The 22787-nt window shown below is 38.0% G+C and overlaps 1 protein-coding gene across 1 annotated transcript; it reads right to left on the minus strand.

Annotated features, from left to right (window-relative positions):
- Nucleotides 1–3022: 3022 nt before the first annotated feature.
- Nucleotides 3023–22769, minus strand: NSUN2 (NOP2/Sun RNA methyltransferase 2). Its single transcript, XM_056332161.1, has 19 exons — nt 22574–22769; nt 22342–22499; nt 22108–22212; nt 21895–22000; nt 21183–21254; nt 18570–18654; nt 17558–17750; nt 17084–17158; nt 15847–15977; nt 13206–13279; nt 10058–10188; nt 9360–9456; nt 8100–8275; nt 7480–7572; nt 6960–7095; nt 5625–5705; nt 5260–5398; nt 4250–4289; nt 3023–3591 (listed from the first exon to the last, which is right to left on the minus strand). Exons 1-19 carry the CDS (start codon nt 22649–22651, stop codon nt 3186–3188), a joined length of 2376 nt encoding a protein of 791 aa, XP_056188136.1. The 5' UTR covers nt 22652–22769; the 3' UTR covers nt 3023–3185.
- Nucleotides 22770–22787: the final 18 nt, after the last annotated feature.

The raw sequence follows: 22787 nt of genomic DNA on the forward strand, positions 1-22787 counted from the left end.
GGTCATTACAGGAGAAACTGCTTCCTTTTACTGATAAGTCTGAAGTTTACAGACAGGAATTTTTCAAGGGGTCTGTATACTTTGAGAAATCTTGTTGACTTTTAATAGGATTCAGACATTTAGGAAAAAAAATGAAACACCCTGGTGGCACAAGATTATGGTATATTAATTTTGTGGCAAAGTATGAAAATTCTAACAAACTTCCAAAGCAATGACTAATGTTAGGTAAATACCGAAAAATGCTACAAAGGAGTAGCCGATGTGGTGTTTTCCCCTAGTTTTCTTTCCAGGTTTTTCACTCAAGATTATTTTCTGAAGGCTCCAGCAGAACATAATCAGACTATTAATTCAGATGCAAGAAACTTTTTCCTATTTCCCGTCTACCACATATAAAACTCCTGCCATCAGTGCGAAAATATACAGTCCTGTGTTTCTAAAAACCCAGCAGTTAACTAGAGAAATCTCACATTTAATATGCACTGCTTGGAAGGATGGACTTAATTTGTGAGCTTCAAACCTAGTAATTTTTAAAGACATCACATTTTCATACTTAACACAACTACATATTACTTCCTCATCTTCCTTATTAAACCGTCTGCAGCAACCCACATTTCAAAACCACCCAAATAGGAGGTTTGGCCACCTGACTTTCAGAGCCCCAGTAGGGCACAGCTCAGCAGACAAACAAAACACACCCCATTTCATCAGGCCCCCTGCCTGAGAAGCTAGGGACAGTGTTTTCAGCCACTACCTGGAGTTTTGGACATCTTCCTTTCTGGCAATCAAGGAAAGAGTAACTAGGACAGAGCAACTGGTGTAAGGAAACTTGCAGCTTTAAAAAAAATGTAAATAATCTGCCATCTCTGGGGTTTTCTGGAGATACAGAGTAAAACTGCTGTTCAGCACAAGAAAATTAAGACAGCCAGTTTCTTGGCTGAAATCTCCCACTTGCACTTGACAGAAAAAAACCAAACCCCACAAAACTCCAAAATGCCAAGAGCAAAGCAATTTCATAGATAATGCGGGAAAATGAGAATACTCAAAGGACTTAAAATGATGTAGATGCGGGCTCTTACTCTATTACAAGTCTAAGGTGTACCCAATTTCAGTCAGTTTATGATCCAACAACCTACTTCAGCTCCCATACACTCATCTTAGCATGCCACTGGTAAGCTCAGGCCAAAAAAATAACCAGGACTGTTCATCTTCTATACTGTTAGCTTTTTGCTGATTTGTCTGGATTGTCTGTATCAACAAGTATTCTTATCAGCTTAACTTGTCATAAGCTTGCATTTTTAGCAGAGTCACTGACTGAAATGAAGCTTGAACTGCTGCTGCTCAGGGGATGTCAGCAGATAGAGTAAAAGCAGGCATAATTCAAAACAAATTCTGGTTTCTTCACTTAAGTTTTAAACACTTGACCTTCTGCTAATTTACGGAGATCATCAGAGCATAAAAAGATTAGATGGATTAAAATCAGTCATCCTCAGGTTTGAGTACTGCAAACTGTGATGGTAATGAGGACTTAAAAAATGACACTGTCTTCCACCCTTCTTTCATTTCAAATGCCCAGTATGTCAGAACAAATATAAAGATACGAAAACCAATGTTAAGTTTCATGCTTCAAGTTTCAAGTTGCTAAATTTTTTCCCTCGTATACTTAAAGAATTAAAAATTATACTTTGCATATACCTCCATTCAAGAGAAAATTCTGCTATGCTGCTTTTCAGCCTACAGGCTGCCAAAAAAGCCCCTGTCCAATCACAGCCCCCGACCCAAAGAACAAACTCAAACATTAGCAAAATACAAGGGCAAAACCTGATTTTTTTATTAACCTACTTTACGGACTCTCAAGAGGAAAATGAGTCCCGTCAATGGTTCTTCATTCCATGGGACTAGTATCTTATCAGAGGACGTGGCATTATTTCACTTTTACATCTCTCCCTCAAGAATACTCCCTTTGATGAAGTAGTTCAAGGGCAGCCATTAGAAAAATTTGTACCAAGGCACAGCAAAGGGATCCAAGCCACATGAGGACTTCATCAGTAAAAACACACATGGTAAAATTCAGTTTGACAAACAACACAAATTATTTGCATCACCGTGGTCCCAGAGGAGGGCAATACCTTGTACCAGTGGTCACTTTCCTTTCAGGTCAAGATGACGGAAGTACAAAGAGTATTGCTGAAACTAAGACACAAATGCTGGATTTTATATTGTAAGTTTCTGAGGTAGCCAACTAATTTTTTTTTTTTTTTTTTTTTAAAGTCAGATTAAGGAAATTACCCTTTTGGACCTTAATAACCTCTTTTAAACAGCTACTATACAACAATATATATACCACCACACTTCTTTTTTTTTTAACTATTATTTCAGCTATAAACAAGTACCTTGCAAAAATTAAAGATTACTCCCACTTGAAGAAATGACAAAGAAACAGATGACCGCAACAGATTTGAGGGACAGTCACAGACTCTTAAACAGGCACATTTCAAGATACGAGTTTGAGGTACACTCAGCATACCTGATAATGTACTTAATGGCATTCACCAGCTGCGCCTGTGAAGCAATTTATCATTCTGAAAAGGAACCTCAGGCATCAGTCTCTGGCAAAATGCATTCTGTATTTTTTTTCCAGGATGCTGTGCAGAGTTTTATTTTGAATAAATGTTAACCAGGCTGTTAGTTAGATATCCTATATATACATTTGTATGCACATTCACACTGATTCCTTTATCCATTAAAGAACCTGCGTAAGTAGTGATCGGATTGGGTGATGGGTGGGGGTAAGCAATCTGAAAGAGGAAAAGATGTTTTTCTAGAACTTATGTGCTTTAAATGAAACCCCAGTTTTTTCTTCTGACACAATCCTTGCCCAGTTACACAGGCGGTTCATTTGTACAAACCCTCATTCCATTTCAAATACGGGCTTTACATTTTACTGGTGCATGGTCCATTGCCAGCAACGGACACAGAAACCCACCAGTAATATGGAGCTTAAAATGATAAAAAGACGACACGCTTGAAGAGCAATCTCTTTATAGTTTTCATTTAAAAAATAAAATAGGCAAAACTTTAAAAGAGGAACCTCCCATTCCAACAGAAATTTTAAAATACACTTCCATGCTAAAAGCAGAAGTCTGGATGTAAGCCCATGGAAGCTGCCAAGTAATGGAGAAAGAAACCTAATCTTTCACATTACTCGTAACAGTGTCTTTGCTGTCCTGGCTTACATAATTGTTGGTATTTTTACTAGATTGATCTAAATTCTCTATTTTATTTTCTACTTCCATAGCACTGCTTTCTACAGGACTGTGGGAAGATTCCTCACCTATTTCTGCTTCCATTTTTGTGACTAAATCATGTTCTTTATCTTCCACATCCATTCCTTCCTCTGTTTGTGCCAACCTATGTTGAACTTCTTCCTCCGTTTTATTTTCCAATTCCTCCTCTTTCCTCTTTGCTTTAAACACTTCAACTCCCATCATCCTCAGGTAATGAAGTCTCTCATTCTTGGGCACGAAGGCACGGAGTGATGTCTTTCCTTGCCAACCACACAGCACTATAGGACACTGAAGATCATCAGGTTTCCTACAAAAAAGCAGTTGTGTTTCGTCAACTATGAGAAAGTTAATCTTCAAAACTTAATTTTATAGCCATATGCTATAAATAAGTGCACAATCTTTAACAGTGAATGCGTTTTATAACTATTGGTAGAAGATGCAAGTATATAGATATAACTTCAATATCTAAACAGGTACCTGCTTGTCTACAACCAAGCAAGCAAGAAAAAATAAAGCTCAGTGCTACTAAATTTCTGCAACAGGGAAAATTTTCTGGCTTTGGTTTCAAAACTAATGTAAGCAACAGCAAGATGAAAGTTTGCATTTAAAAAGTTCTAAAGAGCTTCTAATACTACTTTGTCAACAAAAATGAACAATGAAAAAGTTTAACTTTTTCTATTCCAAATCCTGGACTTCACAGGGAAACAAACAAATAAATCACATGCAGTGATCCTGTGGACCTCTGGCAGAACTACTGGCTCTCCTTTACAAAGCTAAATCCTACAATCGTTTTAGGAATACACAGGCAAGACAGCTTCTTTCCCTGCTATATTCTTTGTATCCTGTCTGGCTTCACTGTTGACCTCACTGTATCTCTGTGCTTCCACTTCTGTTTTTGCTGAGTGAAAATAAATTCTTGCCCAAGTTTTAGAACTCTGTAAATGGAAAGCAACACATCTACTTACTCAGGGTCTGGGTCATACTTCAGAACTATACTTCCCATTGCTATAGGGAAGGGGGGTGGGGAGAACAAAAACAAAACAGATGTGTTATTTGGCACAATGTTAAAATGACTGTAATTTAAAAATGTTCATGAAAACAAGGTTTTTAGACAGCCACACAGCATGGGCTGACTTGCAGTTATCTACATCAGGATAGTTAAACTACAGACAGTATCAGGCTTTACTGTTGTTTTTTTTTTTTTTCCTCCAAACCAAAACATTTATATAGTTACAAGAGCAACTGCCAAGCCTGTCCCCTCCCAAACCCCAAACAAAAAAATCTAATTGCAAAACCACATGATGGATTAATCTAATCAGTGAATCTAGCAAAGAACTTTTACTTAAATAAAATGAACATAAGAGTATGCCAGCCCAAATCTTTTCTTCAATTTTGTCTCATCAAACACTGAAGTACAAGGACCAGTGATCACTTGGAAATAAAACAACATAAACAAAAGGACTTCAGTCCTTTCAAGCCACTCTACATTTCTTCAAGCATCCAGCATAGAGGAAATAAAATTTAATGTAAGTAGACATTGCTCCCCATATTTAAGAAAATAAAATCTGAGTAACTGTATTTGCTACATCAAATAATGAAAAACAACTGCAGATGACAATTTCAAATGACAAACAATTTCAGCTGGAGCACTAACAGGCATAACCATCATTAGCATATATAAAATCTTTGTTAATCAGATACTTTAAATGCTGCATCACAGCACTGCTTCACAGAAGTCACAGGTTTGGCAACTCTTCTGTTTGCTGGAATTCATAAACCTTAAAGGCTGTGATCAGAAAGGACTACAGTTTCTCGTAGCACAGTGGGTTTCAGTAACGCTTACTTACCTAATTAACAAACATATTTAAGATAAATTTAGTCAAAATTTTTAGCACCGTTTATGTGACAGGATTTTCATAGTCTTCTGTGTACTGTATAATAATAATTTTATCATATCACAAATTAGAAGGCTTACCCATGTCTTTGACTTTCTTCTGCGTTTCACTGCTAAATTTACTTAAGAATGGATTTTCCTGGGTTAGCAGGATTTTAACATCTTCTATGCAGACATTTATAATCCTTGCATGAATGAATGGGTATAGAGTATAAATTCCCTGTTTAATAAATAAATACAATTATTTCAAAATACAATCTCTACTTTCTGACGGGAAAATGTTAAAAATGGTATGTCTTTTAGTTAATACCAGAAAACAATTTTCACATTTTAATCCATACCGAAAATGAAAATTGCCGTTAATTTGACAAAGTTAATGGCAGCTGTGCCATAGGCTCTAAGAAAACCAAAGTATCTCCTTTGAAAATACAATTCTAAGTAGTTACCTCTTGTGCTAATCTGAATGCGCATCCGAACTGTTCACCATCACTGTTGCGAGACCAGACTTTTATCCCTGTGTTAATAACCTGCAAAAGGCAAAGCCAATAAGCATCATTAAAGAGTATAAATTCTAAATTACCACTCTGAACTTTGTTTTTTTCTCAAGTGTTTGACTAAATGGAGGAAGAAAGGATAATTCTGCCATAACATTTGCACTGAACACTGAATTAAATTCATGTGAAAATTCATTCAAGAGAAAAAAGAATCCCCATTATCAAAACATAGCTCTCTTTCAATGGAAATGCTTTTTACTCCTTTCCATATTGAAAACTGAACACAGTGAGGAAGCTACTGTCTTAAAATGAGGGCAATTAACTACAAAGATCAAATTTTAATTTTAGTTTGAGTAAGAGTTTTCTGGGTGATTCCAGGAAAGTCAATCAAGGATGCAATTTCAAAAATGAAAAAGCGCTTAATACTAGGACACTATATCCTTTGTAGTACCCAAAGTCTCACTACCTAATATAATGCACCAGTTTCTTAAAATTTTGTCAATTTATGTAGCCATTTCCTGCATGTGGGATAAAAGGATAATTATTTATCCATCTCAAAAGATATGTTGCAAAGATGTAATTAATATCCTTGGAGATTTTCAAGATTTGACTGGATGAGACCCGGAACTGTATCTGACCTAGCTTTGAAGTCAGACCTGCTTGGGGCAGGAAGGAAGCTAGAATAGATGATCTAATTCTAACTTAAATTATTCAATGACTTTTAAGACAAATCTTTAGTGTTTGCAAGGCATTTTCCATGGGGATTCATATAAAAAAAATTTTTTTTCAAACTCACAAAAACTACTTCTTACACCATTATCATTCAGCCTAACAACTTTTCAGAATGATCAGTTGTTGAAATCACTTTGAAACAATGTCCCCACATAACACAGCCAGCTAATAATTCAGCTGAGGTTATCTGTTATTTTTGGTATTTAAAATTCTTAATACTCTCATAATTAAGGGGCTCATAAATACAACAGTGTCAATGTAAACTTGTGAAGGCACCTGAAAATAGGATGAAAATCCTCGTACACACACAGCAGTTACATTTTCCCTTCCTCTACTTTTAAGTTCCCTTCTATGTGCCAAAAACCATACTTATTTTAACTTCATTTCTTTAACAGAGGGACAGAGAGGAAAATGTTTATTCTAACTGAAAACAAAAAAGGCCTATCAGCTTGCTATAATCCTCTATATAAACAATAAACTGAGTAATAAAGTTCAAGGAGACATCCAGTGATGCTTACGATCTCTGTTGCAAAAAACCGAAGAGATGAACCATACCTTCATCTTCTCACTGTTGTTCAGAAGCACATTCCTTAGCTCCTTAGAAACCATGTACAGCTGTCTTTTCTTTCCTTCTTGAGTTCGAGTTAGTAAATTCATCTTGGGAAACGATGGGTCCAATGCATAAAACTTCCTGTGGCCATAATACTGGTTTTGATTAACTGAACAATGAAATTACATACTCAAAATGCAGGGGGTTGACCCACTTCCTTAAGCTATCTCTGCAAACACTTTGGGCTCCCAAACACAAAAGATCAGACTTTCTAAGATGCGTGACATCAGAAAAGACAAGCTGTCATAGACACCAAGATACACTTTCAAACTTCCAGTGCAAACTATCATTGATTCTTTTCATTTAAGAAGAGTTTAATTATTGGGGAGAGGGACACCTGCTGCAAAGTTAGGGAAAAATTTTTACATATGGCCAACCAGACCCACCTTTCATAATGAACTGAACTACTAATATTCCTAAAATACTAGGAATCTTACTGCCAAAAGAGAAACATTTTTTTCTTACTGGATAGGAAGGAACAATGGATCATCTTCAGGGAGAAACACAAAAGGGTCTTCTTTAAAACCAAACAACTTCATTTTTTTAGATGGTGGTGGTCTAAAAAGAAAGTATCATTACATTGTCAATTTTAGTAAGAGTGCTTGGTTTGAAATCAGTATATTCAGTTCATTTAGTCAACGCTTGCCTTATGGTAATGACAGTATGCCAAACAGAATACTGACATTTTTCTGTGCTTCACTAAGACAACACTACCCACAATTTAACTTCTTACAATGAGGAAGTGAAAGCAATGCTTGAAAACAGAAACCACAAAAACAAATAAAGAGAGATTTCTGAGGGAGTAATTGTGAAGACAGTAAAGCTCTTCCATAAATTAACTTCCGGAAGTACTTTTTTCTTCAACAGAGGATAAAGGACTAACAGACTTTGCAAATGCTAATAAGAAAAGTGGTTATTTTCCTAACCTGCTGAAACACAAGATAGAAAATGTGGAAACGTAGGACGACTGAGCAAAATCGTTAATTTTTCTTGAACAACTTCTAAATGAGTCCAGTAACTGAAGAATTCTGTAGAAGCAACTACAAAGCTGTTACAGGACAAATTCATAGGCTTGGTTCTCTTACCCACACACTCCTTCCTTTTTGCTTTGTTCAGTGTCTGAATTCTGCAATTCTTGCATTTTCTTAGACTCTTCATCTTCAGCAAGTGTTGGCTCTTCAGTAATACATTCAGAACCATTATCTGAATTCGCTGCTGTTACTTCAGTATCTCCTGTTTGTTGCAGTAATTTCTGGTGAACCTATTTCAGATTATAGTATTTTCAATAAAGCTAAAGTAGTATCTAATTTGTCTGTGTTCTCTCTTTGCATGTGCTTAATTCTTATCAATTTGTATGTCAGTGCTTAAACATACCCATTTAGGGAGCAAATCTCATTACTAAGTCAAGATACCATTGTAAATTGCATTTACCTCTAGTACTGATCTGAACAATTTCTTACGAACTGTCCAAGAAAGTTATTTTTGTACCATTCACAAAATCACGTCCTAGCACTCACAGAGAAGACTATTTTAAATCACGATCTGTTGTTTTCCTCCTAGAACTCAGTGACACACACATTCAGCTGCTGCACACTTTCTGTACGAGTGCTACAACATTAAACTTAGAACAGCAGAAGCTATTTGGATGACACTTGCTTCTGAATAAATGCTTATTCCTTCTTGCCACATACATGTTACTCATAAGGTGTTCTAATGAAGCAAATCAAATAGTAGCAGCTAAAACGGATTCACACAGGAAGTTTCTCTCAAAAAGACAATCTTAAGAGATCAAACAAATCCTGTCAATTTAAAATCGTGTCGACAGGATTTTAAGACAATTGACAACAAATGGATTAAAGTCAAATGGCTGAAGCTGCTACTGCTCCTAACAGTTTTATATCCATTCCCACTGCTGCTGATCTGCTAGACTAATCTGCTAGTGAATCACTCCTGAGCAACCAGAGTAAGATAAACTGAAATCAGAATTAGCTTACAACACAGCAGAAAAAAGCCTTCAGCAGAGGGACCACACACAGCTCAAGGAACTGACAGCTTTAGCTACCCAATCTAATCTGCTTCTGTAAGTCTTTCAAAGCCTGAACTTTAACTTCAAGTTTTATCTTGCTATTTTACTATGATTTTAAAATCCCCCCTCTTTTTTTTTTTTCTTCTATTTTAAAAGGAGACTTTCTTTTAAAGTTCTTAAGGGATTTAGGAATTTACTTTTAATTGACACACTGAACTATAACCAAAGGGCAGAAAGTTACAGGATGTTTTCAATTCTGTAAGCTTTCAAAAAAAATGTTATTAAAAGTTAACATTTTAGCTCTTCTAAAAGATGTTACCTTAGGCTGGCGTTTATTCCATGGCATTGGAGACTTTTTCACTAACACAGCCACAAAGAAACCTCCTGTGTTCTGGTGATGTGGCAATATCCTAAGACTAGGGGGAAAAAAAGAAAATAAAAATGTTGCAGTATATTCATCACCAGCACTCAGGCTCTCACAAAGTACTAAAAGTGTAACATTTACATTTACTTGGAGGGTAAACTAAGTATTCCTAGTAGGATTGTGCAGATTTATCAAGCTAAAAAAAGGATCTAAAATAGAGCATTCTGGCAAAATAACTTGCATCAGTGCAATGCATTCACTTAACCATTCACATCTGAGCTTTAAGACTCATTTCTAAACATTATTTTTAGAATAGCTGTGGGAAGTCTTTCATAGCAAATAAGTCACACTGCTAGAATGTTAAAGCTTTACATAGTTTTTCAGTAATTTTGGCTATGTATCTCTATTGGTCAAAGAATTTGACCTACCTGTCAGTACTTATTCCTTGTAAGCAACTTTCAGTAATTTCTCTCACTTCACTGGAACTTAAATATTGCGTACCGCCATTACATATGAAGCAATCAAAATATTCAGACCTACACAAGCACAGGTCTGTACTGCCACACGTTCTTAACCTAACCTAATTATAATTTGCCCACCACCATACGAGGTGATAATCAAAGCTTCATAAAATCTACTCTGGCAAAACTTACCAGCGCTCTAGATTCATTGCCTTTAGCTTCTCTTCATCTTTTATTGGAAACATAGTGGGACGTATTTGTGTTTGTCTATTTGAAGGCACATCTTTCCACTCTTCAAACCACTGTCCATCTTTCAGCATTACCTTCATAGGAATAAATATAAATAGTGTGAAGAATACAGGTCACTATTTTACAAGTTTTAATTTAAATAAGTTCAAACCAAGGTTCAGATGCCAAAAAGAGAAGTTATTTTCTGGTATAGTAAGTTAAGTTCTTTGAAGTGTATGGTTCCTTTGTGCATTGTATAGGGACACTTATGAGATTCTTGCCAGCTGTACCTCTTTGCTCCACTTTGTATGCTTCAAAAAGTGTGCAGTCAAGTAAAGATCAACTGCAGTGATCTCTGGTAACCTGCTAGAACATACAGAACACCAAAATCCAAAGGAAGGACAGCGGTGGAATATATAAGAAGATTAGTAAGCCATAAGATTTAGGATACACTATTTTTTCTCCATTGGACTGGCTGTGAAGCATCCTGCTGTAGGCAGCTTCGAAGCAGTATACAAAGGAAAAGGGCTACTGCAGTCTAATAGAGACTAGAAATGAGGAATCCAAATTTCATTACATAAGGTGCAAGAGTGCAACACAACAGCTTGGTAAGCACAGAGCGCCATGATATAGGCATACACAGGTCACACATAGAGATGCTTTCAAGGAAAGTTACTGAGGAATCACGTCCCCATGAATTTTCTAGTGTAAGTATCTTTATCCAGGACTCAGAACAATATATAAATCCACTCTAAGATACTGTGTGGACATAACATCACATCACTCTAAGAGTCAAAGCTTTTGATGAACTCTTAAGATACAAGCAGGTTAGAGCCCCAACTCTTGCAGCAAGGCATTTTGAATGCTCTTTAAGCAAGAATACCAAAGGAAAAAAACCAACCAAACAAACCACCAAACCGGGAAAATTTGACTTCAGAGCTCTAGATGCCTCATTCTATACTGGCCACCAGCACTGTAAGAAAGGTCACATCCACAGATGCATGGGACAAATGCATAATATTAATGACTGAAATGAAGTCCTGTTTTTGTGGTTAAGTCAACAAAATAGATAAACCACAGCAATGGTGACTTCAGGACCGGCACGTTCGATGAAATGCTTTCATAGATCTTGCTGTGATTGACTTGAAGGTTTAATTAAGTGTTCTACTGAAAACTGAAACAGAACGTTTATCTAGATTACAATTTGACTGAGAATGTTAGAACCCAGATTTCAGCATCATGAAGTCTGGCATTTATCAGTCACTGATCAGATCACACTTAAAATATTGTGCCTTTGCATATTCCTAAAATGGAAATGACTGTACTTCTAGAATTAGTATTTCAAGTCCAAATATGCTACGTCATGCTGCTAGATGGAGGCAAGACAGACTGTGGTTCTGAACTGCTCTTCTTTGGAAGTCATGAGTTCAGCTTGAGAGAAACAAACAATGGGACTGATAAATAACTGGAAGCACAAACAACTCTGGAACTATTTTGGATGTACTAGAGTAACTGCCTAACAGTACTGCTCTGTTCAGTTTTGGTTTACCAGCCTAACCACACAATGTAACTGGTAGAATGACAAAGCATCAAAGAAACGTGTCGAACTCTTCTCTACTGCACATTTCACTAGCCTCTTGTTAGGGCAGAATTAAGACTAAGAGTGTTGCAGAAGTAGATTACCAGATCTGGAGGTAAAAAGATTTCTTCCTTCAAGACTCTGAAATAATTCATTGAAGTTCACTCGTCGTCTAGCTTAAGGAGAGAGTACTGAACGCTATTTCCAAGCACCTATGCATCCCCTTGAACAAAACCTTATTTTTATTTTGCTGTTTCCAGAGATCTACAGTCAACTGAGGCTCAGGAATATTCAATGTAATCACTAAGTTGCAGAGCTCCCACTGAACAAACGTTTCACAAGGAAACAGAAGATGACACCAAGTAAAATCAGCACCAAAGCAAGCAAATATATTCACTGATGAGCTAGACAATGAGGCTTTAAAAAATACAGTAGCAGCGAATAAGGGCTGAAGAACGTCTGGCAAACTTTTAAGAGATTTTATTAGCCTACTTTTAAAAATACCTATTAGGGAGATTTATATTTCAACTGCAAACACAGAAATAAATGTTACAGGGAATATAACAGACTTACTGATCTTCATATATATATAGTAGCTTTATACAGTTAAAAAAAAGTAAGATTGAGATCATAGAGCCACAGTTATGCATTTTACATTTATACTTCAGGTACAAGCATACCATTTATACTTTTGGAACTGTAAGAAGAAAGAAATCAGCTAGTTTCTAAGCTGGATTTCCAATGGCAGAACATAAGCAAATGTTTATTCCATGCGTCTTGTTCATTAGCTTATACACAGGCATAAACCTGCAGACCACCATTTCAAGAGACTAGTGAAATGGTGAGAGAAGACAGAACAACCAACGGCGTTGCAAAGGCACATGCTCATAATTAAAATTTAATCAGAGCTTCTTTCCTTACTACCAGGATGGCTTTCTACCCTTTCTTGATTATACCCATAACAGGATACTGAAACAGCTTTGGGATTTTTTTTTGCTGCTCCCTACTAGTCTGTTTCCAGACTTGGAATCACATAAGATTTGGAACAAAATACATGACTATTAATATTCTAGAATTACTCACATCCCTGCAAGTTTTACAGCTTATTTCCAGGAAGGGTTTAACAGCTTTTACTTCCAAATAATTTAACTGAACCAGCTAAAGAACTATAGTATCTAACACTCACAGACTGTAAAGGACAGTGGAGGAGGGATAACTTTCAAAAGTGGCTGAAATTATGTTGCCATCTACAGGCCACATGCACACAGTAGAAAAGGGAATTAAGAAAGCATGAGAGACAGAGCAAAGAAAGCTGGAGGAAAATGAGGACAGCAGATGAAGAGACAAGAACTTACCACCAGAAAGATCTTTAGCCCTTTCCTCTACAATGCCATACCGTCTAAAACTCTAAACAGCAAATCACTATCATCACTTCAGCTTAATCTAATGTTTTGAAATGCTATTCTGCAAAATTTCCCTAATGTAATGTTCTACCACAGACCAAGAACTTCACAGAAATATCAGGTTAAGTACCTTCCATTTTGTAATTCCTGGCATCCTCTTCAAGCCTGGTAACTCAGAAGAGACATCAGCAAGTTCTAAGGCACCTGAAATTCCAAGAATATAAATATTTTTGAAAACAGAATTTGAGAGTCATGTTCCTAATTAACTTCTACAAAAATAGTTTTTCTTCAAGTTTTAAGACCACACTGCTTTTTAAAAATGTCAAGGAACAAAATATTATACAATTACTGTATAATTTACTGTAAACTAACAAGAAAGACGGTAAGAACTGTTCATAACAAATTAACTGTTCACCTCTAAATTAAACGAAATATAATGGTTAGATACTTTCTGTAGCGGCTGCAGAGAATAATGCTCTACAACTTGTATCATTAAACATTAATGTTCCAGGATGCAGTCACATAAGATTTTATTCTCACTTAGCATTTGGATTTACTACACTGGTTAAGTATTTTTCAGAGAAATACTCTTCCAGGATGACAAAGTCTTTTAAAATGCTTGATACATTCTCATTTTATGGACTTAGTCTTAATATATTCCAGTGTGAGAGGAAAAAAAAAATTGTTATTTTTTGAATGAAAAGAAAAATTCCAAAATGTTTAACCATAAGGTAAGTACTATCAACCTAACAGAACAAAAGGCTATGTACCCAAAATGTCAGATTGCTGTAAGAAACATCAACAGAGTTTAGCTTAATCTACAGAATAAAACCTTTAAGGTTCCTGAAGTCCAGAAAGAATAATATAAAAATATACTGTTTAAATAGGTGATCTCTCTAGCAAAGAATACCCTTTAAATTTCTTTTTTGTGAATACTTACTTATTTAAGTTAGGTAGGCTTTCCTTCCTGTCGCACAGAATTTATCAGCCTGTTCTACATGACTAACCATTTACTCTTAAGTGACAGTTTAAGCAAGTCTTTTAAATAAATGAGAAAGTGATACATGAATTCATGGACAAATTCCAAAATGATATTTCAAATCTGATTAAACTTGATGTCTGCATCTGTCCTTCGAATATTCTTGCCTACCTACAGCGACTTCAACTGACGCCTCAGGACTACACCACACTGATCAGGCACTAAACAGTCCACCAGAAGTACTACAATTCCCTGTAGAGAAACATGGTACAAAAGTGCCTTTTCCTTACTCTTTCAGCCCTAAGGGGAAACCAGTCTCTGACCTGCTCCACAAGTAGCAGTGTAACACAGTGAGAGGAACCAAGTTAACACCGAAGAACCAACAAAACTGGACTAACCTGAGCAAATCCTTGATGTCCAATGCCCCTTGCAGACTACTGCACTACCTCACCCTTCTTTAGTTACACGTATGTTCAAGCCCCAAGGATAACGTTCACTTGCTGGGACACACTGCAGCCTCCAAGTAAGCCTCAAAATACCTTTTTTTTTTTTTTTTTTTTTTTTTGAGGTATTTTCACATGCCACAGCCAGTCAAGATCCTTACTTCCAAGTACTGAATTTGCCCCGGATGCTGCAATTGTTGGCCTCCATGAACATCCGCACTGCTTCACGCTCCTAGCCAAACTAGTCCTTACTTCCTTCCAATCTTGTCATCGTTAAAACTTAACTCTGGTGTACCACAGCCTTCAATAAGCCAAGCATACCACAATGTACTGGAAACATGTCTATGCTGCTCTTTCACTCAGTCTGCCAAAGAAACTACCTCTAAATAAAAATGTCCTTTGGAAATTAAATATAATTCCTAATTATCTGCAGGCATTTAAGCTAAACTGCTGTTTCTGAGACAATGAAATTTCATGCACAATTTGGGGCCAGAATAGTGACTGGCACAAAGAAAACATTAGACAAAACAGGCCATTCTACTCCCAGAACCAGCTCAGCTCCAGGGGCAATACAGCTGCTCCTGCTCTGTACAAGGATCAACTTAACAAGGTCTGGGGAACTTTTAATGCAAAACCCAATTAAGATGTCTCCAAACTTCAGGTTACTGACACAGAAAAAACAGTGTTCGACAGCTCAAGGCTAGCAATTTGGGCTACTAACTCAACTACCACAAACTGATGCAGTGCAGCTTTCTCAGCTCAATTTTTCCACCTCTTGTTACTTGACGTGATGGACACTTAAGTAAGCTTTCATATGCAAGTCAGAAGTGTAAAAAAACCCACAAGCTTAACGACATTAAAATTCCAAACATCTCAAAATTTGGGTCAAAGGATGCTAAAGGTATCAGACTCCCACCTACTGGTGCACAACATTTCTCTAACTGTTTTAAGTACACTTTGGACTTCTTACTCCTATAGCATACAGCAGTAATGTCCCGTGCCATGTCTTCCAAAGGAAATACGAATGTCAGACATGAACTCCAACCAGTGGAATGGGTTAGCAGAAGCCAGATAACACAGACTGAATTCCACTGATCTGCAGAAGTCTTTTGTGTACCACTAACCCAACTTCTTCAGGCTTTATATTTGCACCTGATTTAGGCCCATTCAAGAAGGCTGCCCAGATCAACACCAATGAAATCCTAACGGTATCAAAAAATTGCTGCAGTTTTGCATACTAGGAGCACGTTACCCACACTAAGCTTATTACTAGTACTATCATGCGTGTATCCTTTTTTGGGCTGAGGAAAAAAAAGATTTCTCCACTCCATCCAAGCTCGCATTCTCACCTTGACTCTTCTCCAGCAGAGATGCGATCACAGCTTCGTTCTCAATGGGATTCAACGAACACGTAGAATATACCATTCTCCCACCTTCCGCCAGCTGTTCAACACCACGGGTTGCAATTCTTAACTGCAATCTAACAGAACACTCTTGATTTAGCCAGGTATCATTCAGGAACCAGAAAGGTTTACCATCAAAGTTTTTGCAGGTAAAGCTATATTGCAGACACACAACTCTCCATGGACTAAACCAGCACTGACTAGGTTCCACAGCTGTCACAAGTACACAATTTAAAGTCAGTTTTAAACTAAGTCAGCTTAGTGCAGTCTATACTGCAGACACATTTACAATTACACCTGTTAAAACAGCAATTAGGTTAAACGTTAACACTGCATAACTTTCAACACAGCATGCAGTAATTTGTTCTTTCTAGTGTCCCATCAAGTTTATAGTAAAGTACTCAACACTAGACAAGTAACACCCCAAAACCTGACTTTTCTTCTCAGAAATCTAGTTAAAATGAGGAGCAATCTGACTATTACAAATATTATGGACAATACAGCTTAGCTAACATTGGCCTTCTGAGAAAAGCTTCACTGAGACAAACCACCAGCTTATACCCCACCTGCAAACTCACAACTAAAATAAAACCTGTAATTATGAGTTACCGAACGATAACAAGTCACCGCAGGTCAGCTGAGTTACAGTAACTGATGGCATTCCCAGCTTGTTACAAACACACAGCAAAACGTTCTAAACTTTTTCATCTGTGTGTCATGAGCCTGCACTAGCCTAAACACTTATCTACCACCATGTAACATAAATCAGTCTTAAGAAACCAAAACCATTTATGTATGATCGCTAGTATTCTAAAGACTTTAAAATATTACTATCAATCTTACAAGTTTCTGCATTTTCCAACAGTATTTTACCAGCTAAATGCTAGGAATCCCAACCAAATGATTTATTTCCTGTTTTATTAGCTACCTTGCCTAAATTAATTCAATGAACATTCATACGTTAGATATTCATAACAATACAAGCAATTTAGATCCACTACTCGCTTCTGGAACACTACACTTTCTGAATAGCACACAAGCTCTTCATTTGAGAGAAAAGCAACACTTCTTAGAAGTCTCTGCTTTGTCACATATTAACATGTGAATGCATGCAGATGTTAGAGATGTGGGAAAAGGAGGAGAGAGAAATGAAGAAGTGCAGATGTGTAACAAGCATTTTTACCCATGGAGCTGCAAACTGTTTTGTGTTGTCCACTTTTTCCATACATCAATGTTTTTCCTCATGGTTCCATCTCCACTGTAACAGATTGAACAGATTTCTATTATTTGTGGGTAAGACTCATTTCATATCCAAGTCATTCATAGCAGAAAATAAGTAACAGCCCCCCTCCCATATTAACTAGTTCTCCTATGCTGTACTGCTTGTTTCTACACTATCTTTGTACTTGAGTATCCCCAGTGTAAGTTCAAAACTTGAAGCCCTTCAGCTGACCAAATTTAAGTACCACTTGGAATGAAAAATGTTCATTCTAATTTAGTATCCCCTCACCTGAGACAGTTTAAGGCATTCACCTGTTTTGGAAGTTACTATAAATGATAACCAAGCAACACAAAAAGCGTAACTCAGCAACACTAAAATTCTAGCACTGCACTTAGTGCAATAAAATCTGTGTATTGAAGATTACATGCTAGATACCTGCAAGGGACGTCACATAAAATCCTGTCATAGAAGAGGACTTCTTTTCTTCCATCAACATCTATTTGTAGATTAGGAATACTGGAGGCATCATGATTTACCACCATGATGCACGGACTGTTTAATCTTTTAGCCTGATGAACCAGCAAATAGCAGCGCTTGTTGTCGACATCATTAGCAATTACAAAACCCTCTGGGAACATAAAATAGTGGGAAGATGCTTTACTATTCAACAGCTAAATAATTGTACATATTTTATTACCTTATCTTCAAAGCTTCGTAAACCTTTCACTACAGATTTCTACTTACAAGACTGCTTATGAATAGAGGACCCCTTAATGAATGTGAAATAACATAAAGTATGTCTAGGTTTAACTGATGTGTCAAATATAGTCTCAAGAGCACTAGCTTCCATACAGTAACAATAGAACACAACCAAGGGCCTTTCAACTTTTCAAAATAAAACCCTTGTAACAGAAAAATCCTCCACTGCCACTGATCGCTGTACATCAGCAGATTTTCAGTAGAACGTAGAAAGAATCCACTCCCCCTAACTTGATACCTTCTATTTTCTGGAAGCATCTAACTGAAAGTAAAGATTTTGAAGCTTAAAGAAAAAAGATAAATATCACGACCATTTTAAGGCTACAGCAGATTAATCCAGTGTTGCAGGATACCACTAAAACAAAGGGCTCACGGGCCACCATCTACTAAGTAAACCTGATTTATATACAAAAATTAAGCTCTAATCACATCTACCACAGTCTGAACTGTGAAGATATAGAGATACACCTATATACATATATATAAATTCACGTCTCTCCTTCAAGCCGAGGAAGCCCACAAAATTGTAAGGAAAAGGTGGGGTACTTCCTATCTCATATCACTCAACCACTCTGGAAATTCAGTATGTAGTTAAATGTAGTTACTTATCTGAGATACTAAAAATAATCCTCAAGAAAAAGCAGAAATTCAAAGTCATAGAAGTTTTTGGTAGTTTTTCCAGACTTACTGGGAAAAGGAACATTCATGTCTGCGTGCAACATTTCAATGAGTTGTGCAGTCTTAGATCCAGGTGCAGCACACATATCTAGAATCTACAAACACCAGAAAATTAAAAAAACCCACCTCCTACCTCATATTTTTTTAACTACTTCAGAAATTTTAAACTAAATATGTTTGAATACACTTGCACAACTAGGATTATCCTGAACACTGATTTGTAAAAACATAAAAGTACAGTTTCGTTCTTTGTATGCTTTATCTCTGAAGGTCTAAAATACAAAAAGGACTTTTGTTTGTAGGGAACAAATACATCAGCTGAAAAAAATCCGAAAGAAAAATCTGAATCTAGATACAGGGATATGTCCTTGTATCAGCTCACAGGCAATTCCGACTGAAGTTAACTGGAACTTCACATATACACACACACGTCAAGGGCAAAGTTACATTCAAAAGCAAGTAGTACTTTTCTTTATCTATCAATAAATTAATCAGAGGCTATCCAACACCGTTGATTAAATAGGTTTTATAAAAATGGACTGCTATCCCTCCCCACACCTTTTCATTTTAATGCAAAAAATTGGGGTAGCATAAACTGCTTGTTGCTATATCCTGGAAGCAGCACTTGGAAGTCTTCGAAATCACCCTCAGGCAGAACAGAACAGCATAGACACCACCACCTGATTTCTAGCATAGTTCTCCCTCATGGTTCATCACGAACTTGGTTTGTGATCAAGAGTCACTTTCACAGCAAACCATCTGACAGCTAACACTGCTTTCTTAAGGAAGCTTAAAATCTTTCCTCTTGCCTATTTACAAACTTTTCAGAAACATATGACTAACTTCTGGACCTTTAGCTCCAGAAAAAGTTAGCTGAAGTCACGCAACAGGGTAAAAGATGGGGATGGATTGGCTCAGACCCCAGAGAAATGCAAAGAGCATTTACTGAGAGCTTCAGAGAGCATGTGATAGGTGCTGCCACACAGCAGTGTTAATGCATCATGAAACACACTCAGTAATAACTGTGTCACATCTGCTGTTAAAAGTGACAGTTGTGATGATACCGGTTGCTACTTACTTTGTAGGTAATGCAAAAGATAATGAAGAATAAGCAAGCCTAAACATGCTCTAAACTTGCCCAGCAAACTAATGGTGAATGAAAACTAAACTGCGAAGGACAGATTAAAACCGCACACAACTACAGAAAGGTTTGACAGTCATCAAGTTTATCCTTGTGCAAGAATCATCATGTAAGACATCAAACATGTACAGAGAACATGCCAGTTAAGCACTAAAGCAACCTGCAATTCTGGTCAAAACCAGCAGCTCAGAAAATAAGGCACTAAAGACCATAAAAGGTCCTACATGACAACAGCCAAGGAACTGTTACAACAGCTATTCGCTATCTTGTCACAAGAGAGGATAAAGAACCTATTCTGGGTCTCACTTATAAGCAAATCCGTGAAATCTTACATGCATTTCTGCAAAGTGTTTGCTGAAATACAGTCACCAAAGTTAAACATTCAATGCAAAAAACCATACAGTTAGCTTAATATATGCAACATAAGGTGTGTACAAAAATATTCACACAACTTGTGTCTTACATTAAGTAGAACGCATTCACTACCCGTTCAACCCCAGATAAAACTCAAAACGTACATGTGACACATTAGTACTGAATATACCACCCAATTCATTGTTCATTCAAGAGAGATGAGAAGATCTTGCCTCATGTACAATAGCCATCAGCCCCATGTCATACATTGGGTTGGGGTGAGAACAGAAGAAAACAAACTGAGAAGTTATGTATGCTAACTGATGTTAATTCAAAACCGAGTATGTACAAACAAGTCTTTAAAACATAGGTTAAAAGTTTGAAAAACTTTAAATTTCAAGATGCACAACATAGCTGCTTGAGATAGCAAGGTGCTTGTAACTAGCTCGTTAACTTAACAGATTAAGAGAGTAAGGCCATGTGACAGATTCATTCTGCAAACACGCACAGAACATGCAAACTTCACTAGGGTTAGAACAAGAAGCTTGCTACCATATTCCACAATTTGCCATTAGAAAATATCACAGACATTCCTCAGACACCTTGGTTAAAGTCAGCAACCTATTTAGCCAACACCAACAGCATGTTTCAGCTCACCCAAATTATTCTGCCTAACGTTTATAGAGCAGAAGTTTGCAACTTTTTCAAAAGGCATAGAGGGGTAAAAACTATCTGGTAGAGAACATTATCATTTGGATCTGGAAAACTACATCTGCTCACAGCGTGATGGATAGCAAGTAGTTAAAAGCAGTCATCTTACTTTAAAAGGAGGTTGAAACATGAATACATAACTTAAGATGCAACTAAATACATTCAGACTTTGAAACTATATGATTATGCAACTACTAACCTAAATGTTTTTTACAGGGTATTATATAGCTGAAAAAGCAGATGTTCCTCTGACAGCGTATTTGTGATCTGAACACTAGTTGACTGTTGTTTATGTACAGAAAGCATAAAACATACCAACACAATTGTGTATCAGCATTGATACTACTGTTGTAATTTACAGTTTAATTGAACTATCTTCTAGGAAAAAAACTAGTACGCAGTATATTCCAGAGTTACCTTATGATGAGGGTTAACGTTAAGCAGCAGAGGTGGGATCATACTAACAGCCTCTTGACGACTGATATTTCCCTTGAAAGGAAAAAAAAAACCAAAACAACAAACCCAAACTTTTTTATATCACAGAAGAATGCATTACTTTTGCAATAAATTTTTTAAAACTCTATGTAGTAAAACAATAAAGCATTTTATCAAACACTATTATCATCTTAGGATTAAATTTTATTAACATTTAACAAAAAAATCACAGTATTTTACCCAACTGAAATTTCTGATGATTGCATACTTACTCCAATTTTATTAATTCTATTGATATAGTTTCCACTCAACAGAAATGAGAAACTGGCTTCAACCAAGTGAGAAACATCCATCACTAAAGGTAACTCTCATTACATACGCACACACACTTTTACCAAATTGAAACATCTGTTTTCAAACACCAACTATTTTACAGGGACTCATTTTCACATTCCCAAACAAAAAAAAAAAAATGCAGTTTGTTTAGGATAAAAATTTGTAACTGCAGTTACATGCTGGAACCATGGGATAAATCACTGTCAACATCAACATAAAATCCAGATTCTCCTGAGCTACTCAACTTCTGAGAGAAAAGGTACAGTCTCAGTTTCTCATAATGCATTTGAATAAAACACCGCTCAGGACAGGAGAGAAGAAAAAAAGAAAAAGAAAGTAAGATCTATCCAAAACTTACACATTCTGTCTCGCTAACCAGAAACTGATGAAACTTTTCCAGCTGTGGCGACTTGCGTAAGATTTTTCTACTCAAGTTGGTGTGCCAGGCTAACTCTTCTGGATACCTGGGGGGAAAAAAAGACGGAGAAAGGGCAGAAGTTGAAGACCCCAACCCCTCAGGCTCGACACCGGGGACACGCAGCGCGCCTTACTCCACGGCCAGCTCACCTACCAGCTCAGCGGCTGCGGCATTTCGACTTTCTGGCCATCCACCTCCAGGTCCTGCAGCTCTCTGAAGTACTTCTCCCTCAGGCAGTGCAGGATCTCCCTGGCGTGGCTGCAGGGCAGAGACGCGCACCAGGCGGCCGGCTGGGGACGCGCCTTTCCCCGCCAGCCGGCACCGGCCCGCCCCGGGACCCAGGGCAGCGGCGCGCCGGGCCCCGCCCGCCCCGCCCCGCGGCCCTACCTCCGGTAGCCGGTGATGCGCAGCGTGGCGGGCAGCGGCTCCCTCAGCGCCGCCATGAAGGCGTCCCACTCGCCGGCGGGCACGATGCCCAGCTCCCGGTAGTACCGCTCGAACAGCTCGTTCTCCTTCACGATCTCGGGGTAGCCACCGGCCCAGCCCTGAAACACGCCGCCGCCGTCAGCCCGGCGGCCCTGCCGCGCACCGCCCCGCCCCACCCCGCCCCGGCTCTCACCGCTTGGTCCCCGCCGCCGCCGCCCCGCTCCTGCCGCTGCTGCTGCTGCCGCCTGCGGTCGCGCGCCCGGCGGCCCATGGCGACCAGGAAGCGGCCGAGCACCCTCGTCGCAGCGGCCCCCTCCGTCCTTCCCGGCCTGCAGCACCGCGGAACCTAGGCTGCGGCGCCGCGTGCTCCCGGCGCCGCGCGCATGCGCGGGCCCGCCCCCGGCGCT

Source organism: Falco biarmicus, chromosome 3 (genome assembly GCF_023638135.1).
Source record: "Falco biarmicus isolate bFalBia1 chromosome 3, bFalBia1.pri, whole genome shotgun sequence".
Classification (NCBI taxonomy): Eukaryota; Metazoa; Chordata; class Aves; order Falconiformes; family Falconidae; genus Falco; species Falco biarmicus.